The sequence below is a fragment of the Piliocolobus tephrosceles genome, chromosome 20 (genome assembly GCF_002776525.5).
Source record: "Piliocolobus tephrosceles isolate RC106 chromosome 20, ASM277652v3, whole genome shotgun sequence".
Lineage (NCBI taxonomy): Eukaryota > Metazoa > Chordata > Mammalia > Primates > Cercopithecidae > Piliocolobus > Piliocolobus tephrosceles.
Genome location: NC_045453.1, coordinates 36147734 through 36167974, shown reverse-complemented (window position 1 = coordinate 36167974; position 20241 = coordinate 36147734). Strand labels below are relative to the sequence as shown.

The window sequence follows — 20241 nt, the reverse complement described above, 5'->3', positions numbered from 1 at the left end:
CACCCTGCTGCCCCACCCTGGCCCTGCCCCACCCACCCTCCCCCACAGCCCTCACCCTGCGGCCTCCCCCCGTCCCACCCCGTCCAGGAGTGGCACGACTACAAGCTGCGCTGGGACCCGGCTGACTACGAGAACGTCACCTCCATCCGCATCCCCTCCGAGCTCATCTGGCGGCCGGACATCGTCCTCTACAACAAGTGAGTCCCCTGGGGAGCTCTGCCAAGGCCCAGCCTGGCCCAGCAAGGCCTATGCCAGCCCCATCCATGCCAGCCCAGGTCCAGGAAGGAAGCAGCAGGAGCAATGGAGAAATTGGTGGGGGTTGAGGAGGGAAGGGTCCCCCCAGGCCAGCAAAGAGGCTGAGGGCATCCCTGGGTCTCAGCACTGGAGCTTCAGAGCCAGAGGGGCCTGAGAGTGGCTGTGGCACCTGGGCACAACATCCCTGCCTGGACCGGTCCTGAGGCCTGGGGGCTGGCTCCTGACCCCAGACGTCTTTGCCCCCACCCTTGATGGCTGCAGGGAGCCCTTTTGGGCTGGAGCGCTTTTCACAATCAGACCCCATCCTGGGATTTCTGGGAGAATAGTGTGGACCGCAGGGTGCCGTGGGGAGGGGTGAGGAAGCCCCAGACGGCTCCCACACCAGCAGGGCCTCTGCCTGCTCTGCACACTCAGGCCCTGCCCAGGACAAACATCACACCCCGTCCCCAGCAAACAAAGCCTCGGGCTGGGCCAAGCGTGTGTCAGGCTCCTGGGAGGCCCAGATGAAGTCTGGTCATGGAAACGGGTTTCCTGTGCCTGGAAGCCAGGGCAGCGTTGCCAGGGATTGGCCGTGGCAGACGGTGGCCTCCAGAGGCTGCTGTCCTCCAACTTGTCCTTCCCACAGATCTGTGCCAAGGGCCCTGCGCCCGGCAGCCAGAACTCTCTGAGCTGAGTCCTCCAGGGACTATCTCTCGCGACAGGCTCAGGGCCTGGGTGCGGCAGGGTCGAAGCTCCCACAAACAAAGCAAATGGAAGCTCTTCCTCCTCTCCTGTCCCAGCCATCTGCCCACAGCCCCTTCCAGGCCCCAGGGCGCCTGCCTGACCTACAAACGCTGCTGTATGATTAAGAACCATCGGGCTCCTCTTCCAACTCAATTGATTCCAGTAATGGCAGTGGGAAGGGGGGTGAAAGGGGGCCGGACGCTCTTCCAGGGTGCATTAGGGGAGGTGGTCAGTGGTGAGTGGGTGGTGAGTGGTCTTCCCTTAGGACAGGCTCCCTGCCCCCTGCAAGATGCCCAGCCACCTAGCTCCCCGCCACCAGGACCGTGCACCGAATCCGCCTGTGTGACTCACAGGGACATATTTCAGGGAGAAGTGGAAATGCCCAGGATGGGATGGGCAGAGAAGCAGCTCTGGGTGCCTGTACACAGCCCTCCAGGAATGCAGCTCCCAGGAACAAAGCCTCTGAGGACCACAGCCCCCACTGTGACCTCAAACCCCCAGGACCACAGCCCCCCCAGTACTGCAGCTTCCCCATTTCCACACCCTTACCAGGACCATAGCCCTCCAAAGACTGCAGCCTCCACCAGGTTCACAGCTCCCCCAGGACCACAGCCCCTTAGGACCACAGGCCCCCAGGACCACATTCCCTGCCAGGACCACAGTCCCCCCAGGACCGCATCCCCGCCTAGGGCTACAACACCTCCCGCAGAACCGCAGCGCCCACAAGGATCACAAGTTCTCGCCTGACCACAGCCCCCTAGGACCGCAGCCCCCCTAGGACCGCAGCTCAGGCGAGCAGGGTGTGCTGCCGCCCCATGTCCTCCTGTGTCTCCTCCTCACCATGGCCTGTGGGAGGTAGTGGGGTAACCTGCGGGATACAGTTGGGTGACCCCAGTTTTCTCTTCAGGGCTGGGGTTGTCACCGAGGCTCTCTCTGGACAGGACCTGGGGTTCCTGGAGTCGGTGCTGGTGCTGCTGCTGGCTCTGCTCCCACCGAGGAGGCCTGTTTCTGGGGCAGCAGGTGACTGTGGCCAGGCTGCAGGGTGGGAGGCTTTGGCCACTCCTAGTTGGGGGCCCTGCTGTCCACTTGGGGCTTCTCTAAGATTGGCCCTTTGGGGCAGGAGCCCAGAAGTCCCTGACCTGGGGATCGGGGTGGAGGGGACAGCGGGTCTCATGCCACCCTGTGGGCCCTGGAGCAGGAACCTGGACCTGCCAGACTGGGCGGCTCCTCAGACCCTGCCTGCTCCTAGGGTGCAGCTTTCCAGAACCGGCTCACAGCTCGGTGGTTCAGCCCAAACAGGGTTCTCCTCAAAGGCTCCCCAGAGGGCGGCTGGAGCCAGGGGTGGGCAGGGCAGGGAGCAGCAGTGACGCGGCCCAGGGATGCTGTGGGACCTGGGGGCTGGGGAACCGGGCCCTGACTTTGTCCTGTTTCCTGTGGCGCGGATGGAGGACCCTGGGGGAGGGGGGCCCTGCCCAGAGTGACGTGGACCTGCACTGTTCCCAAGCACAGCCCTGATCCCCTGCAGCGTGCGTGCTGAATGGAGTAGTTACCCGCTTCCCGTAGGAGAAGGTTTTCATTTGTGCCTCAGAAGGTGGAGGGCATTGGTGTTTGGAGAGATGGGCTGGGGAAAAGGAGCAAACTTGAGCCTGATTCCGCCCAGACTGAAATTGGTGGCCAGGCCCTGCCCCGCGCTGGAAGGACCCTCGGGGGCCAGGCTGTGCTGGGCCGGAGCCGTGTGGAGATGCAGCTGGTGGCTCTTCCCGGGTCTCCCTCCCTCTGCAGGGCAGCCAAGCGGCAGCCCAGCCGGCAGTGTTGGCTCAGGACCAGTTCAGCAGGGCAGAGCCTCAGCACCGACCGAGACCGTGGGGGGCCAGGTCTCCATGACCTGGAGGGTAGAGCTCCAGCAGCGGCAGTTCCACAAAGGGATGGTCCCTGAGGGTTGGGAGGGAGGTTGAGGTGCAGGCCTGGCCCTGGGACTCCTGGGCAGGGACAGAGGAAGCTCAGGGAACAGTGGCCAGCTCTGCCCAAGTACCTGGGGAGGCCCTGGCCTTTGAGCAGGCTCTCAGGGAATGAGACAGAGGAGGGATGGGCAGGGGTCCAGGCAGCTTGGCAGAGGTGGGCAGAAGGTGTGTGGCTGGGCAGCCGCTCCCCGGGACACGTCGTGCCCCACCGTCCTCCAAAGAGGTGAGCCTGGCCCCACACCCACCAACACTGTGGATTTAATGGGGCCTCAGGCTTCCCATTGGTGGGGACTTCTGTGGGTGGGGGGTGGGGGGGTCAGCTGCTTCAGCCCTGAACGTGCTCCTGCAGTGTGTCCTACCCAGCCAGCCACTGTCCATGGAACCAGGGGCTGGGTCTGGGAGCTCTGCCTACCAGGAGGAGTTCAAGGGACATCAGCCCTCGCTCCATTGCTCTGTTGCCCACCTGGGCCTGTGGACAGAAGACCCATGTCCTCAAGGCAAAAGAGAGTCCAGAGCCAGCGGCTCAGATGTGGCCCTGGAACTGGGCAGTGCATATGCAGCCTCACTGCATTGTCCCTGGGTGGCCAGAGCACCTGTCCTTGCCTCTGTGGCCCCTGGTGTCCTCATGCTCACACACCGGGAGGTGGCCTCCAAGTCCTTGGGGTTAGTGGCAGAAGCTGGGTGAGGAATTCCTGTGGTGGCCCGGGATGCTGCTTGGAGGGGCAGGGACGTGGGGATGCTGTGTCCCAGGAGGTGTCGCTGGAAGACTAGCCCCATCCCTGTGCCACTCACGGGTAAGAAGAATCACCAGCAGAGCAGCAGTGACTGTGTGTGTCAGGCACCTGTAGGTCCCTTCCTGTTCTCTGAACCATGTGCTACCCCCAGCTCAGGAATAATAAACTGAGGTGCACGAGTAAGTGAAGAGACGAGCAGTGCACCTGGGCAAGGCTGCCAGCCTTTCTGTGTTCCTGTGATGTGAGAATGCCTCTGTGTGTGGGCGAGGGCGTGGATGTGGATGTGGACGAGGATGTGGATGTGGGTGTGGGCGTGGATGTGGATGCAGACGTGGATGTGGACAAGGATGTGGATGTGGACGTGGATGTGGATGCGGACATGGACGTGGATGAGGATGTGGATGTGGGCGTGGACATGGATGTGGATGAGGATGTGGATGCGGACGTGGATGTGGATGCAGATGTGGATGTGGATGCAGACGTGGATGTGGACGAGGATGTAGGCGTGGACATGGATGTGGATGTGGACGAGGATGTGGACGTGGGCACGGACATGGATGTGGATGCAGACGTGGATGTGGACAAGGATGCGGGCATGGGCGTGGATGCGGACGTGGATGTGGATGTGGATGCGGACGTGGATGTGGATGCAGACGTGGATGTGGACGAGGATGTGGGCATGGACATGGATGTGGATGCGGACGAGGATGTGGACGTTGGCACGGACATGGATGTGGATGCAGACGTGGATGTGGACGAGGATGCGGGCATGGGCGTGGATGTGGACGTGGACATGGATGTGGGCGTGGGCGTGGATGTGGACGTGGATGTGGATGTGGATGCGGACGTGGATGTGGATGCAGACGTGGATGTGGACATGGATGTGGATGCGGACGTGGATGTGGATGTGGATGAGGATGTGGACGTGGGCACGGACATGGATGTGGACATGGACGTGGATGTGGATGTGGGTGTGGACGTGGGTGTGGACATGGATGTGGGCATGGGTGTGGATGTGGACGTGGGCATGGACGTGGGGGTCTCACTCCCTTTGATCTTCCTGCCCAGTGCTGATGGGGACTTCGCAGTCACCCACCTGACCAAGGCCCACCTGTTCCATGACGGGCGGGTGCAGTGGACACCCCCGGCCATCTACAAGAGCTCGTGCAGCATCGATGTCACCTTCTTCCCCTTCGACCAGCAGAACTGCACCATGAAATTCGGCTCCTGGACCTATGACAAGGCCAAGATCGACCTGGTGAACATGCACAGCCACGTGGACCAGCTGGACTTCTGGGAGAGCGGCGAGTGGGTCATCGTGGACGCCGTGGGCACCTACAACACCAGGAAGTACGAGTGCTGCGCTGAGATCTACCCGGACATCACCTACGCCTTCGTCATCCGGCGGCTGCCGCTCTTCTACACCATCAACCTCATCATCCCCTGCCTGCTCATCTCCTGCCTCACCGTGCTAGTCTTCTACCTGCCCTCCGAGTGCGGCGAGAAGATCACGCTGTGCATCTCCGTGCTGCTGTCGCTCACCGTCTTCCTGCTGCTCATCACCGAGATCATCCCGTCCACCTCGCTGGTCATCCCGCTCATCGGCGAGTACCTGCTGTTCACCATGATCTTCGTCACCCTGTCCATCGTCATCACGGTCTTCGTGCTCAACGTACACCACCGCTCGCCGCGCACACACACCATGCCCGCCTGGGTACGCAGGGTCTTCCTGGACGTCGTGCCGCGCCTGCTCCTCATGAAGCGGCCGTCTGTGGTCAAGGACAATTGCCGGCGACTCATCGAGTCCATGCACAAGATGGCCAGTGCCCCGCGCTTCTGGCCCGAGCCGGAGGGGGAGCCTGCCGCCACAAGCGGCACCCAGAGCCGGCACCCGCCCTCGCCGTCCTTCTGTGTCCCCCTGGATGTGCCGGCTGAGTCTGGGCCTGCCTGCAAGTCGCCCTCCGACCAGCTCCCCACTCTGCAGCCCCCGGAAGCTGAGAAAGCCAGCCCCCACCCCTCGCCTGGACCCTACCACCCACCCCACAGCACCCAGGCACCAGGGCTGGCCAAAGCCAGATCCCTCAGCGTCCAGCACATGTCTAGCCCTGGAGAAGCGGTGGAAGGTGGTGTCCGGTGCCGGTCTCGGAGCATCCAGTACTGTGTTCCCCGAGACAATGCCGCCCCCGAGGCGGATGGCCAGGCTGCCGGCGCCCTGGCCTCTCGCAAGACCCACTCGGCTGAGCTCCCACCCCCAGACCAGCCCTCTCCATGCAAATGCACCTGCAGGAAGGAGCCCCCTTCGGTGTCCCCGAGTGCCACGCTCAAGGCCCGCAGCACCAAAGCACCACCCCGGCACCTGCCCCTGTCACCGGCCCTGACCCGCGCGGTGGAGGGTGTCCAGTACATCGCAGACCACCTGAAGGCTGAAGACACAGACTTCTCGGTGAGTCCCGCCCATGGCTGCGCTGGGCGCCCCTGGCCCAGATGGAGTCGGTGGACACCCTCCGTTCCTGGAGCTCGGCCCAGGCCTCAGGCTGCATTGCTTTGGGGTGCAGGGCGTGGCCCCTGCTGCAGCAGCCTCGCCCCAAGCTGCTACATGGCCGCAGGTCCCAGGCTGAGCGGGGCAGGTGGCCCCGAGAGGCTGGCACAGGGTGGATCCTGGTGCCACCTCTGGCTCTGGGACACAGTGGGCCTCGGCAGACGGCAGGGTGAGGGGCCACAGGCAGCATCCTTCCAGCACAGCACGGGGGTGCTCTGGGAACTCCTGCCCAGCAACGCCCAAGTCCCCAGAACGCAACAAGGCACTGCCAAGTCTCTTCCCCCAGGGCGTGCCTGTGCCTGCCCCATGGGCCTCCCTAGGGCCCCCTCCGTACCTGGGTCCTGGAGGTAGGGGGCTTGGAGAAGATGGGATGGGATGGGCTGGGGCAGGAGAGAAGGATCTGGGACAGGGACACAGCCCCAAGACCGCCAGCCCCATGCGGCCAAGCTGGGGACGGGTGGGAGAGCCATGGGCTGGGGGCAGAAAACACAGGCCCCACTGCTAAGGCCCCCCGGGGCCCTGGGCCAGCCCACCTGCCCTCACCCTCACGCACCAGGCACCGGCCGCACAGCGGCCTCAGGAGCCGTGGTTTCTGCTAAGTGGCAGCCATGTCTGTGTTAGCCGCGGCTCTGCAGTCTCCTACCTGTTCCCTGCAGGAGAGGCCCCGGGGCAGAGCCAGCTTTGCCTGACCCTAGCACCAGGTAGCCTCCCTGTTTCCTTCTGCAGACATTTGCTGTCTGTCGCAGGTGGGGAGGCGCAGGGGCCAGGGTCCACAGACAGGACAATGGGGCCGGATGGGTGGGGCACGCAGGCAGCCGAGGGTCTCAGCCTCAGCCGTGCAGCCCGTGACGTCCACAGCGACAACTTGGCATCTGTCCTGCCATCCACCTGCTGTCGCCGGCACCTCCTGGCTCTCGTCCCAGTGCCAGGGCCTGGCGCCCTCAGTGGGCTGCCTCCATCTGAAGGGGCTGCCTCTGCCAGGATCCCAGAGCGCCATCCTCGATGGTTTATTCAGACGCATCTGGTGCCTGCCCCCACTAACTGAGCGAGCCCCAAAGCAAGGGGACGTGTTCCACACCCCTGAGAAGGGAGGGAGTTGCTTGCCCCACACAGCCACCCCCACTGAAGCCCAAGACGCTGCAAAGCCACCTGCACGTTCCAGAATGTTCTGGGGTCACGAGAGCAGCCTGGAGAAGTGTCAGGACCCTGCTTTGTTGCCAGCTCTTGAAGCCAGAGGCAGCTGTGCCCAGGCCGTGCCACCATGAGTCGGATGCTTTTAGGTGTTTGATCAAAACGGCCCTGAAGCCAGCAGTGGGTCTGAGCTCGGCGGTCAGCACAGCCTGGGCCCCCTCCAGCAGGCTTGTGGGCCGATCGCGGCCGCTGCCTGACCTGGTTCTGGGCTTGTGGGGAGCAGAGCTGACTTCACAGGAGCTGCCTCAGGGACAGAGGGAAGGCTTTGGTCTGCCGCTGCGTTTCATCTTCAGGGCGGATGGAACGCGGCACACAGAACCCAGGGAACTAAAGGCACATGGGAAAGGGCGAGAGGGTGGCCGCGTCCCTCCCCCAGAGCCGAGGCCTGGGCAGGACTTTATTTATAAGTGACCCCGTTTGCCTTCAGGCTTCCCGTAAATAAATACGGCCATTTTGGTTCAGTTTAACACGATCAGGACACCCGGGATTGCTGCAAAAAACCAGAGCAGGAGGCGGCACTGTCTCCTCCCATCCCTCATCATCCACAGGCCTGGGACCCAGGACACCCTCATGGCCTGGCCCAGAGGCAGCTCGTCAGCTTGGGGTTGTCTCAGGTCCTTCTATACAGCAGAGCCAGAGACACGGGACGGGGGAGCCACAGATGCAGGATGGGGAAGCCAGAGACACACAGGACAGTGGAGCCAGAGACACAGGTCGGGGGAGTTGGGGACACAGAGGACAGGGGAGCTAGAGACACAGGATGGGAGAGCCGGGGACACGGGATGGGGGATCCGGGGATGTGGGACAGGGGAGCCAGAGACGTGGGATCGGGGAGCCAGAGACGCAGGACAGGGGAGCCAGAGACACACAGGGCAGGGGAGCCAGAGATGTGGGACGGGGGAGCTGGAGCCAGGGAAGTGGCCAGCTGCATAAGTGCCTTTAGCTGCATACGCGGCTATCTTGAGAATGGCTTCCCGACTCCAGGCCTGACCGGGCCACTGCCTCTGCCGTCCCTAGGCCTCTGCTCCTAGGGGTCACCCAGGGTGGGGTCCGCCCCGCATCAGCCCCAGGAGTGTGGGGTTAGAAGCCGGACCGGGAGCCAGCACCCGCTGTCCCTGTTTAGATGTGTAACTGCAGCCACCCCTGATAGCTGTGCACCTCAGTGTGAAAACGGGACAGGCCAGGAGAAGCTCCAGTGAGAGACCGCAGATGGCGGTGGCTGTGCGGGCTCCGTGTGTGCTGCTCTCGTCCGCCCTCTGGCCCCGGGTCCTCCCTGTGGAGCATCAGCTGGCAGTGCTGCCCACGACCAGTGTGTGGGGTTAGGCCCCGTTATCCCAAACCCAGCAGGCTCCCTGTCTCACCCTGCTCAGCGAGGCTGTGCCCCCACCGGGCCTCATTTTCCCATCTGCAAAACGGGGAGGGGACGGGCCTCCATGGTGCCCCTCCTAGCGCTGGTGAGCTGACAGCAGACCCCTCACGGGGTGCCTGAGTCCCCCTCCCTTGTGCCCCCTTCCTGAAGTGCAGACTGCCTGCTGAGAGGTGGGGGCGCTCAGGGCACAGTGCAGAGCCTGTCTCCACACGGGGGTCTGCCCAGCCGGAATTCCCAGGGTGCCTAGGTCCTCCTGCCCTGCACCGTAGTGATGCTGCTGCCTGCAGAGCGCTGGCTCCCCCGTGCACCCCGATTCCTCCCCTTGGTGCAGGTGTGTGCGGGGTGCACCGGCAGCCGTGGCTGCCTCGGGTGGAAGGTGGGAGGTGGAGAAGCTGCCGCCGGCGGTGCCAGGGTCCTGAGGGCTCTCCCGCGGGCGGCCGGGCCTGTTGGAGTGACGGCGTCTGTGCTTGCAGGTGAAGGAGGACTGGAAGTACGTGGCCATGGTCATCGACCGCATCTTCCTCTGGATGTTCATCATCGTTTGCCTGCTGGGGACCGTGGGCCTCTTCCTGCCGCCCTGGCTGGCTGGCATGATCTAGGAAGGGACCGGGAGCCTGCGTGGCCTGAGGCTGCAGCACACGGCGTCAGCGTCCATGAGGCCGGCCTGGGGCTGGGCTGGCTCCTCCCCGGACTCTGCAGGGCCACACATTTGCCAAATTATCCTTCCTGTTCTGTGTCTGCCGTAAGACCGCCTTGGACAGGGACACAGCCTCTGGGGAGACTGAGTGCGGAGCTGCTTCCAGTTGGGCTGAGGCCCCAGGAGGCAGCGGCTTGGAGCAGCGGCGAGGGTCAGCGCCTTCTACCTGCAGGACTCGGGTTAAGTCCAGTGCGAGAGTCTCCTGAGCTCCCCTGCAGGTGGAACTCCCTCCTCCTGGTCTCTCAGCAGACCCGGCGATGGTCCCGACCGCCCCAAGGGACCCTTGAAGGGACTTCATGCTCCTTCAGCCCCAAGTGCCCCGTCTTCTGGAGGCCTGATCACCTCTCCCACCCACCGCGTCCTGCACCTGTGTGGGCCTCAGCTTCTCCCCCAGGGTCCTCAGGCCTCGCTGGCCCCATAAGCGTGAGCCAGCGGCGCTCCAATCTCCTTCACTAGGAGTGGGTCCAGGCAGGGATTGTGTTCGGTTGTGTTTTGGGTAAATTAGAACTCAAGGCCGGGCGTGGTGGCTCAAGCCTGTAATCCCAGCACTTTGGGAGGCCGAGACGGGTGGATCACGAGGTCAGCAGATCGAGACCACCCTGGTCTACATGGTGAAACCCCGTCTCTACTAAAAATACAAAAAACTAGCCGGGCGAGGTGGCGGGCGCCTGTAGTCCCAGCTACTCGGGAGGCTGAGGCAGGAGAATGGCATAAACCCGGGAGGCGGAGCTTGTAGTGAGCTGAGATTGCGCCACTGCACTTCAGTCCGGGCGACAGAGCGAGACTCCGTCTCAAAAAAAAAAAAAAAAAAAAAAGAACTCAAGTCTTATGCCCGAGGACCCTTGGAGAACAGAGCTTTGTGGAGCTGGTCCTGCGTGGGGAGAATCGGGTGGCAGGCCCTCCACGGGAGACAGGAACGCCCAGCTCCAGAGCGTCCCGAGACCAGGGCTCTGCCTTCCCGGTGTAGGGCCAGGGCTCTGTGGCCGGTGGCCAGGGCTCCACGGGGGCCTGGTGGCTCTGGCCCCAGGATTACTTCCGTGTTGTGATTTCCCAGGGCTGGGAGGGTCGCAAATGGAGCCCAGACCCGGGCCCTGGTTCCCCTGGGACTCTGAGGGTTTCTGCCTCGGTGCACAGCCTGGGAGATCCGCCCAGGGCTCTGGGTTTGGGAAGGATTCCCTTCACAGTAGCCTTGGGGAACTGGTGGGGGCATCCCTGAGAACCTCCACCTGGGAGATGCTGGGACCCTTGGGGCAGGAAGCTCCCGAGAAACCTCGTGGGGGTCAGGGAGCCCTGGGGTTTCCACACAGGCCCGTGCCCTCCATCCTGGCAGGGCAAGCAGGGCTAAGCAGGGCCTCACCCCTGCAGGCGGTACCCAGAGGTGGGGGAGGCCTGAAGTGTTTCCAGGCATGACCCTGGAGCCCGGCAGTGCACCCCCTGAAGACGGCACACCTGGCAGGCCCCCAGCGTCCCCAGGGGCACACTTCCCCCGGGGGGTGGGCACAGGCTGCCCCACCCCTCCATGATTCCAAGGGCTCAGAGGGGCAGGGCCAGGACGGCGTGTCCCTTGCCTGCGAGTGACGTTGGTTCAGGAAGGCAGTCAGGAAGCCTCCCGCTGAGTGGTCCACATTCTGCCACCCCCAGACCCCATCCAGCCCGGGGCGGGGCTGGGGTCGGGCCCTGTGTCCCACTGTGTCTCATCTGTCTGTCCCTGAGCCAAGCTCTCCTGGGCCAGGGTCTCCTCAGAAGGTGTCTGAGAGCAGAATGAATAATTGAAGTTTGGAACCCAGCACGCTGGGTGCCCAGGAAATGCCACTGTGTCCCCGCAGCCAGTGACATGAGTGGGGAGGAAACTCAGGCTCACATTGCCCACACCTGCCTCTGAAGTGCCGCTGGTCCCCCACCCCCGGGTGCCTGTGACTGGGGTCCTGAGGCTGGGGCTCTTGTGCCAGGAGTGGGTGGGATGCAGAGACCCTCGTGCCAAATCCCGGGCATCCCCAGCCCCCCGGCCCCTCCCACATCCCCCGTGTATTCAGGACTCCATCTGCTGAACTCTGACCTGTCCCTGCTCCGCCATCAGCCCCTGCTGCGCCTCGGCCAGAGAACCCAGGAGCAGGGAGACCCTGGGCGAGTGAGGTCATCCTGGGGCCATGGAAGCTGGCAGGAGACACTGGTCTCAGAGGAGGGAGAGAGACGCAGATTTTAGATATAAGAAGCCAGATCCGCATTGCATAAGCAGATCCAGCTGCCAGATGTGTGGGCAGCTGCAGGGAGCGGCCCGGGGTGCCGGGCCCAGCTGTAGTTGTTCTTTTCTGGGTCAGGAGCGACTGCAGAGTGGCTGGGACGCTCCTGCTGGGGGTGGCCGCTTGCCTGGGGGAAGACGCCTTTCCCTTTCTTCCTCTTCTTTTTTTCTTTTTGAGGCTCAAAAAAAAAAAAAAAATCCAAATAAAGCACCATATTCCCACCACACCAAATTAACCTGGACAACAATGTTGGCGTATTTGCGTCCACTGTTGTTTTTATTAAGGTAAAATTTACATATGGTGAGATGCGTGCTCTTCAGCGGAGACCCCAGCCCCTAGAAGGTCCCTCCAGCCCTTCCTGTCGGTCTCCCTTCCCCATTTGTGGCTCTGACTTAAGCACGGTGGATTGACCTCTCCGGCTCATGACCTTCAAGGAGTCAGAATGCTGCAGCCGGAGCCTCTGATGTCTGGCTTCTTGATCATGACTTAGAGCTTCATCCGTGTTGTGTGTGTGTCCGTAGCTCACTGCTATTTGTTCCTTCGTTTTTAATTGTAAAGAGCAGTGTTCTTCTGTCTGAATAAACTAAGACATAGTTTGTCCATCACCTGTTAGTGGACTTTGTTTGCAGCTGGCAGTGGTTAGGAACGGAGGTGCCGGTGTGTACACAGGGACACGGATGGTCCCCACTCTATCCATTATGTATGTTGATTTGCTGTATCTGTTAATGTTTTAACGTCTTTCAGACCCAGGACTGCTCCTCCTAGGGCCAGTTATTTCCCAGGGGTGGACAGCTTGCCCAGAGCCCGCCTTGCCGGGGCTGTGTCCCCCGACTCCCTATCAAAGTCTCACGCTAAGCCAGTGTTTCCCCACCCTGCGCAAGCCGGGCACCAGGCAGCGGGAGACACCGCTGCAGCTCAAAGCCTGTGGGGCGCCGGCCCCTCTGCAACTGCTCACACCACCCTGCCCGGTCCTCCCCAGGTGAGGCCCCCACGAAGGCCCCGGCCAGGGCTTCCCAGCCCCTTCCTGCCTCCTGGGTGCTTCCCGTGTGGCCCGGCCTGGGGTGACGTGGCCCTCCTCTCAGGAAGCGTGGTACTCTCTCAACGACATCGGCCTCCGGAGTTGTCACTCAGGCTCCCTTGTGAGTCATGGCTGGGCCCAGGACACTCCAGGGCACGCAGCTGCTGCGGGACTGCTGGGTTAGCAGGTGCCCCCGGAGCAGAGGCGGCTTCGGGTTTCTAAAGTGGCCGAGTCCTTTCACTTTGCACTAGAAATGCTGGATCAGGCAGCACACATGGCACCTGGGGACGCAGGCCCAGCCAGCCCCACAGACCGTGTGGCCCACCGAGCCCAGGTGCGGCTGCCTGGCTTCTGCAGGAAATGTCTGCCAAGCCCTGCAATGTGCTCTCAGCGTGTGCACAGACTGCAGTGAGTAAAATGCACCCTCACCGTGTGTGCTGTGCCCTGCGTTTTCTATTCAAGTTTCTTCTATTTCAATCTGTAGAAAAGGCTGGGTGTGACCCACAGAATTGATTTCTTGACCCATGGTTGGAAGCTCGCTGCTTCGGACAGAAAACCTGGCAGTGGAATTGTTAGGGGTTTGCACTGGGTTTTAGGAGATAACGCCAACGTGCTTTCCATGTGACTGTGCCGTTTACACTCCCCATCTGCAGACAGGCGCTCCCGTTGCGCTAATCCGAGCTGACATTTCCTGGCATTTGCCTGCCTCGCGGGGTAACGTACACGGCGTGCATATGAATCCTCGGCGGCATGACAAGGCATTTCTTTCACAGACTGAATGTGTGCATAGAGCCAGCGCCCGGGAATCCCCTGCTCAGCCCGGCCAGCCATGACCCGCCTGAGGTCACCCAACACCTCTGCCTGGTGTTGCTAGCCCTGGGTTCTGTGCATGGCCACACCAGGTGTGCCCATCTGTCGGCTCCCAATCCCGGGTTGTTGCTCGCTGTGCTGCGGGCTCCGCCGTGTGGCACCACCTTATTTATCCGTCGCCAGCTCGTGGCTGCTATGAACAGACCTTGGCACCTATGTGTCTCCATGGGAGGCAGACCCAGCAGCTCCGGCTCAGCGGCAGGAAGGAAGGGCGTGTGGTCAGCTCAAGGAGCTGCTGACGAAGGGTTTGCCAACGCGATTGCATTGGCATCACCTCCTCTCAGGGTTCCGATTCTCTCCCTGTACCAAGGGTTCTTAATTTTTGCCAGTCCGGTGGGAATACAGTTCTCTCTCTGTTTTAAATTACATTTCTCTAGTTACTAGAGTTGGGGCATCTTCTCACACGTTTATCAACTGTTCAAGTTTCTTCTATGATGTGCCTATTATCTTTTGTCAGGGTTTTGAGTCTCTATTCTTTATTTCTAATTTAATTCCTCTGGAGTCAGGGAAGTATTCCATTTAATCTCAGTGCTTTCAAATCTGTCATGCTTGTTTTTGGGTCCAGCATATGGTCTGTCCACATCAGGGTTCCACACAGCCTTGGATAAAACACATCTTCCGCTCTGCTTCAGGGAATGTTCTAGAAATGCCAGCCAGGTAAACTCTGTAAAACATTTGAAGAGATTTATTCTGAGCCAAATATGAGTGACCATGGCCCGTGACACAGCCCTCGGGAGGTGCTGAGGACACGTACCCAAGGTGGCCGGGCACGGCTTGGTTTTATCTATTTTCGGGAGGCAGGAGACATCAATCAATACATTTAAGAAATACATTGGTTTGGTTCAGAAAGGTGGGACAATTCACAGTGAATTCAAACATTTTCTGGTTGACAATTAGTTGAGTTTATCTGAAGACCTGGGATCAATGGAAAGGAATGTTCAGGTTGAGATAAAGGATTGTGGAGACCAAGTTTGATTGGTGCAGAGGAAGCTCTCAGACAGCAGACTTCCGAGACAGCAGATTGTGAAATGCTTCTTATTGGACCTAAAAGGGTGCCTGGCGCTTAGTTGATTATCTCCTGGATCTGGAAAGGAAGGAAAACAAAGGGGAAGGGGATTCTCTATAGAATGTGGGTTTTTCCCACAAGAGACTTTGCAGGGCAATTTCAAGGTATGGCAAGTAAATAGATTTTGGCATAAAAAATTTTTTTTTTCTTGTCTCATGATGTTACACCAGAGTGAGACTGGTCAAATAAAGCACATCTGGTGAGAATGGATGGTTTGTAGGGCATGACTCCCCAGACCCCTTTGATACGAATTTGGGCAAGATAAGAAATCAGAGCTTAGTCCTTGGGGTATTCACCCAAGTTGTTGAATGGACATAATTCACTTGTCTTTATGGATATGGTGTAATTCATTCATCTGTGTGGATATGATGCAATTCACTCGTCTTTATAGATATAACGTAATTTACTCGTCTTTGTGGATATGACGTAATTCATTCATCTGCATGGATATGACGTAATTCATTCATCTGCGTGGATATGATATAATTCACTCGTCTGCGTGAATATGATGTAATTCATTCATCTGCATGAATATGACAATTCGTTCATCTGCATGGATATGATGTAATTCACTCGTCTTTGTGGATATGACGTAATTCATTCATCTGCGTGGATATGACATAAGTCATTCATCTGCGTGGATATGACATAATTCACTCATCTGTGTGGATATGACATAATTCACTCATCTTTGTGGATATGATGTAATTCATTCATCTGTGTGGATATGATGTAATTCACTCGTCTTTGTGGATATGACGTAATTCATTCATTTGCGTGGATATGACGTAATTCATTCATCTGCGTGGATATGACATAAGTCATTCATCTGCGTGGATATGACATAATTCACTCATCTGTGTGGATATGACGTAATTCATTCATCTTTGTGGATATGAAATAATTCACTCATCTGTGTGGATATGACGTAATTCACTCATCTTTGCGGATATGATGTAATTCATTCATCTGTGTGGATATGACATAATTCACTTGTCTTTATGGATTTGCTGCAATTAGTTGAGTAATCGATGGACATGTGGATTGTTTCCAGTCTGGACCTGCTCTGATTAACGTGACTGTGAACATTCACGTGCAGGCTTCGTGCAGACACCTGCTTTCATTTCTTTGGGGCAAATACCTAGTAGAATTGCTGGGGGCATAGGATAGTTGTACTTTTCTGGTTTTGTTTGATTGATTGTTTGTTTTTAGATGGAGTCTCGCTATGACGCCAGGCTGGAGTGCAATGGTGCGATCTAGGCTCACTGCAACCTCCACCTCCTGGGTTCAAGCGATTCTCCTGTCTCAGCCTCCCAAGCAGCTGGGACTACAGGTGTGCACCACCACGCCCAGCTAATTTTTGTATTTTTAGTAGAGACGAAGTTTCACCATGTTGGCCAGGCTGGTCTCTATCTCTTGACCTCAGGTGATCCACCCGCCTTGGCCTCCCAAAGTGCCAGGATTACAGGCGTGAGCCGCTGCGCCCAGCCTGTACTTTCTCTTTGTAAGGGGCCCCCACGTTGTCTTCCAGGGTGGCTGGAGCATCCACACACCCCGACATCCTCACCAGCACCCAGTGTCTTAGCTGTTGCAGGGAGGGTGATTTTCATACATCCCTTCCTGGTGATGGTGACGTTGATCATTTTAGGTGCTCACAAGCCACTCGTATGTCTTCTTTTTGTGAAGGATCTGTTGAAATATTTTGCCCATTGTTTTATCAGATTGTCTGCTTTTAGTGAGTTGTACGAGTTTTGTGTACATTCTGGATATAAAACCTCCGTCCCGGACTTGTGGTCAGAGTATGTCCTCTCTGCCTCTGACAGCCCTCATTTTCTTAATGCTGTCTTTTGAAGAAAAGCTTTGAATTTTGACAAAATTTTTTCCTTCTGTTCCTTTTAACGGTTAGTGTTTCGTGTGTCCTGTTTGAGAAGCCTTTGCCCGCTCCAAGGCTGTAAACGTGATCTTCTGCTTTTTCCTTTTGGAAAGTGTAGTTTTGGCTTTGGTGTTTGGGTGAGTCTTTGAACTAACTGTTGTGCCTGGCGTGAGATAAGGGTGGAGGCTCATTTTCTGGTCTCCGTTCCCGTGGAAGTGGCTGGAGACAGTGTTGCGCGCGTGTTGCCCAACTCTGCGGCTGTTACGGGTCGAGGATGGCTCTACCGTGGCCGGAAGCAGAAAGCTGCGTGTCGTCTTTCAATGCCATCTGGAGAATTCACCCTTCGATCAGCGAGAGGTATTGCAATTTCTACTACAGTGGGATATATAGGCCATCTCTGTGGTTTTTTTTGTTGTTGTTGTGGAAATACGTTCCATCCCTTCTGTGGGAGAAAACTGGTATAGTCAGTTGCTCTGGAAGCTACACATTCCCTGGTGACTGCTCCTAACTCAAAACAAGCATTTATGTTGTTCAAGAGCTCAGTATATTGATCTGAAGAATGCCTCCCACCTCCTGAGAAAACAAGTACCCCAGCGTACCTTCAGGAATTCTGGCCTCCCCCACGCTGGCCACACTGAAATAACCTAGAATTTCAGCTCTGGACTGCCACAGACCTGATCTGTCTGGGGTGAAGGGCTTGATTATTTGGTCCATAGTGAACTTTACCAAGTTTGACACTGACTGTGGGATTTTCCTAGGTATCTGGTATAATTTCTGATCATTTTCCCTTTTTTGCAGAATACTTCCTCCAATGGTATTTTCAGAGAACATCTTGTGTTTGACTCCTTCTGACACTCTGGGATTCAGAATGTATTTTTGTCTCATTCATTTAAGTGATAATTCTCTGGATATGAAACACGAGCATTTTTCTTGAACCCTGTGGAGCCACCGTCCCAGCGTCTCCCCTGCTGGCCCCTGGTTCTTCTGTAGTCTGGGCTGCAGGTTTCCCCTGCAAAGATTTTTCTATTTTTTTTTCTTTTGACTGTGTGTCATCCCAGCACAGGGGCCATGCTAATCTTCTCTGTATCGTTCCAATTTTAGTATATGTACGAAAGATTTTTAAAAGAATTTTTTTCTCCGTCATCATTATGTATTGCATATATATGGCATTGAGGAACCTAAGGGTACATTTAAAAACTCACTCCATTTGACATTCTGAGCCCTTTAAATCTGAGATCTTAAATCTTTCTCTAATGCACAAATCTTCAGAAAACCCAGTTATTTTCACCATTCCCCACTTCTTGCTGTTTCTTTCCTCGTAGAGCCCCCGTTGTGTGGGTGCTAACACTTACATGTTCTGTTTCCTTTTTATCTTTTCCCAAAGCCTCCCAGGAGGCGTCTCAGACCTGATCTTACAGCTCCGCTTTTAAAATTTCTCATTTGTTTTATACACATCATATTCCTAGTTGGTTTTCCTTTATACCTGTAATTCTGGTGTCATGTTACTGATCTCCCTCCTTGCGTCTTTAAGAGATTACAATTTTAAAAAATTAACAGACCAAAGAGAACAAACATGAATTCTTCTCTGTCTGGTACAGATTCTCTGGTTTGTCTCTCCCAATGCTTTTGATCTTGGATACCTCACTTTCCCTTGTGAATACATCCCCTCAACATGGATAACAGTGCTGTGCGTGCACGAATGTGTGAGTACATGTGTGTACGGGCGTGTTTGCAAATGCATTGCCTCGTGTGTGTACAGATTTGGGGAGGAGACAGTCCATTGTTACATAATGGTTTCTTGTGGGCTACTGTCACACACGTGGGCATGCAGACATGCGTACATGCAGACACACGCACACACGTGCACACACAGGGTGGCCTGAGTCATCCTCAGGGTTTCTCAGCTTCTGTATTCAGATCCTGGATTTGCTGGGTTCCCTCCCGTCCTGGCGTCTCGCTGGGCAGGAGCCTCTGTTAGTGGCCATCTTGTTTCCAGGAGTCTTTGTGGTGACTCCTCTGGAAATGTGGATGCCTGAACGCCCATTTCACCTGGGCCTGCACATCTGTTGGCGTCAAATGGGTCAGCGGGCTCTGGTTTTCAGCCTCTTCTTCATCTGTGGTTTTGTCCTCTTTGCCCCAGCGCTGTGGTGGCCCTCTCGCTTCTCAGGCCAGGTGCACTTCACTGAGCCCTGGGGGACACGGGGGCCGCCTTCCTCCCTGTGGCTGGCCCACGGCTGGCCCCACCCTCCCTTTCCCCTCCTGCCTCAGGGAGGAGCCAGAAAAGGCTCTACTCTTGCAGCTCCGCTTGGCTGTGGGACGACGTCTGGCCACGGGGTTGTAGCTGACAGTGGCAAGGACACCTTTGGAATGTGCCCTTCAAGGTTCTCAGCCAGCCCTTCTCCCTTTTCTTCCTGTTGTTGGCATACGACCCAATTCCAGGCCAGCTCTTCTCCTTCCTTCTCTTCTTCCTGTTGTTGGAAGGTGACGCAGCAGCGGAGACCAGGGCAGTGTCCCGTGTGGAGGATGCAGAGCCAGCTGAGGGAAAGGGCCTCCCCGTGCCTCTGACAGGGTCACTTCCACACTCTGAGTCACCCTTATCCTGTTATTGTTGTTACTTGAAGCCACATCGAGCCCTACATGATGCATTTAATCACTTTGTGGGAGGTGGTCGTGTGTTCAGCTAAAACGTCTGTTTCCTGGACAAGGAGAGTTGCAGTCTTTGTCACTAGGTACAAGCAGACGTCTCCAAGCGGGACTCCTGTTAACGCTGTTGCTCTTCACCCAGTATGACCCCCGCCCCTTCCCCCCAGTGAGGTGTAGCTCCTGGAGCAGCAGCAGCCACTTTCTGATGAAGACCAGCTACATGCAAAGGATGGCCAAACAGCCTGGGATTCTCTCAGTGTCCGTTCTTGCCCACAGGACTTTACACTTGAGCCCAGGGTGGCACAGAGGTTGCCACAGCAGGGCACAGCAGGGAGCTGAGATCATGCCAGTGTACTCCAGCCTGGGTGACAGAGCAAGACCCTGTCTCAAAAAACAAAAAACAAAACAAAGCACTGTATTTATGGCTATAAATTGCCCTCTAGGTACCACTTTAGCTGCAGCACAGATATTCTGACATGGTGCTGCATCCATCTTTATGTGATTACAAGTATCTTCACATTTCCTTTTTTCTCTTTAACCCATGAATTATTGTGGAGTCATGGGTGTGTCTTTTAGCTTCTAGAGACATTGTTTAGCTTGTTATTGTTGGTTGTGTTTCCAGTTTCATGAGTGAGTGAGTTCTCAACAGCATGATCCTTTGGAATGTAAGGTTTCTCTGTGGCCGAGTTCATGGTTAGTGTGTGGATATTCCATACATGTGAGAGGAGAGTGTCTCCGCACTGGGCATGGAGTTCTGTGCTCACCATCAGATCATGTCGGTGGGCTGTATTATGAAATCATCTCTGGGTTCTGGCTCAAGTTAAAATGTTCCACGCCTTTCCCCAAGAAATGAACTGAATCTTCAGACACTGGCTTCCCCCACCGTCTGCCCTGGTGTGTGTGCACGTGTGGGTTCACGTGTCCCAGCTCTCCCGTCGCCATTGCCCTGGTCCTTGGTAGATGAAGGGGCTGGCAGCCATACATCACCCCCCAGGTGCAGACGGCATCAGGGCAGGCTCCTCTACAATTGGGGTTGGGTTTCCTCAGCTCCCGTTTCTGACA

General features: G+C 57.3%; 1 protein-coding gene and 1 non-coding gene across 4 annotated transcripts in view; one reads left to right on the top strand and one right to left on the bottom strand.

Annotated features, from left to right (window-relative positions):
• Positions 1-9513, top strand: part of CHRNA4 (cholinergic receptor nicotinic alpha 4 subunit) — a 30780-nt gene extending 21267 nt beyond the window's left edge. Inside the window, exons 1-4 of one of the 3 annotated variants that reach the window (XM_026447242.1) lie at positions 143-201; positions 517-609; positions 4742-6116; positions 9246-9371. In XM_026447242.1, the coding sequence (XP_026303027.1) occupies positions 4887-6116; positions 9246-9371 (1356 nt within the window). In that variant the 5' untranslated portion in view covers positions 143-201; positions 517-609; positions 4742-4886. Of the gene's footprint in view, positions 1-87; positions 202-516; positions 610-4741; positions 6117-9245 lie in introns of those variants that run through there. The other 2 variants (XM_026447241.1, XM_023183265.1) reach the window with 2 other exon arrangements.
• Positions 9514-17549: 8036 nt separating this feature from the next.
• On the bottom strand, positions 17550-17659 carry LOC111520534. The gene has a single exon (XR_002724703.1). It is a non-coding gene; the product is annotated as a U6 spliceosomal RNA (small nuclear RNA).
• Between the last annotated feature and the right edge of the window lie 2582 nt (positions 17660-20241).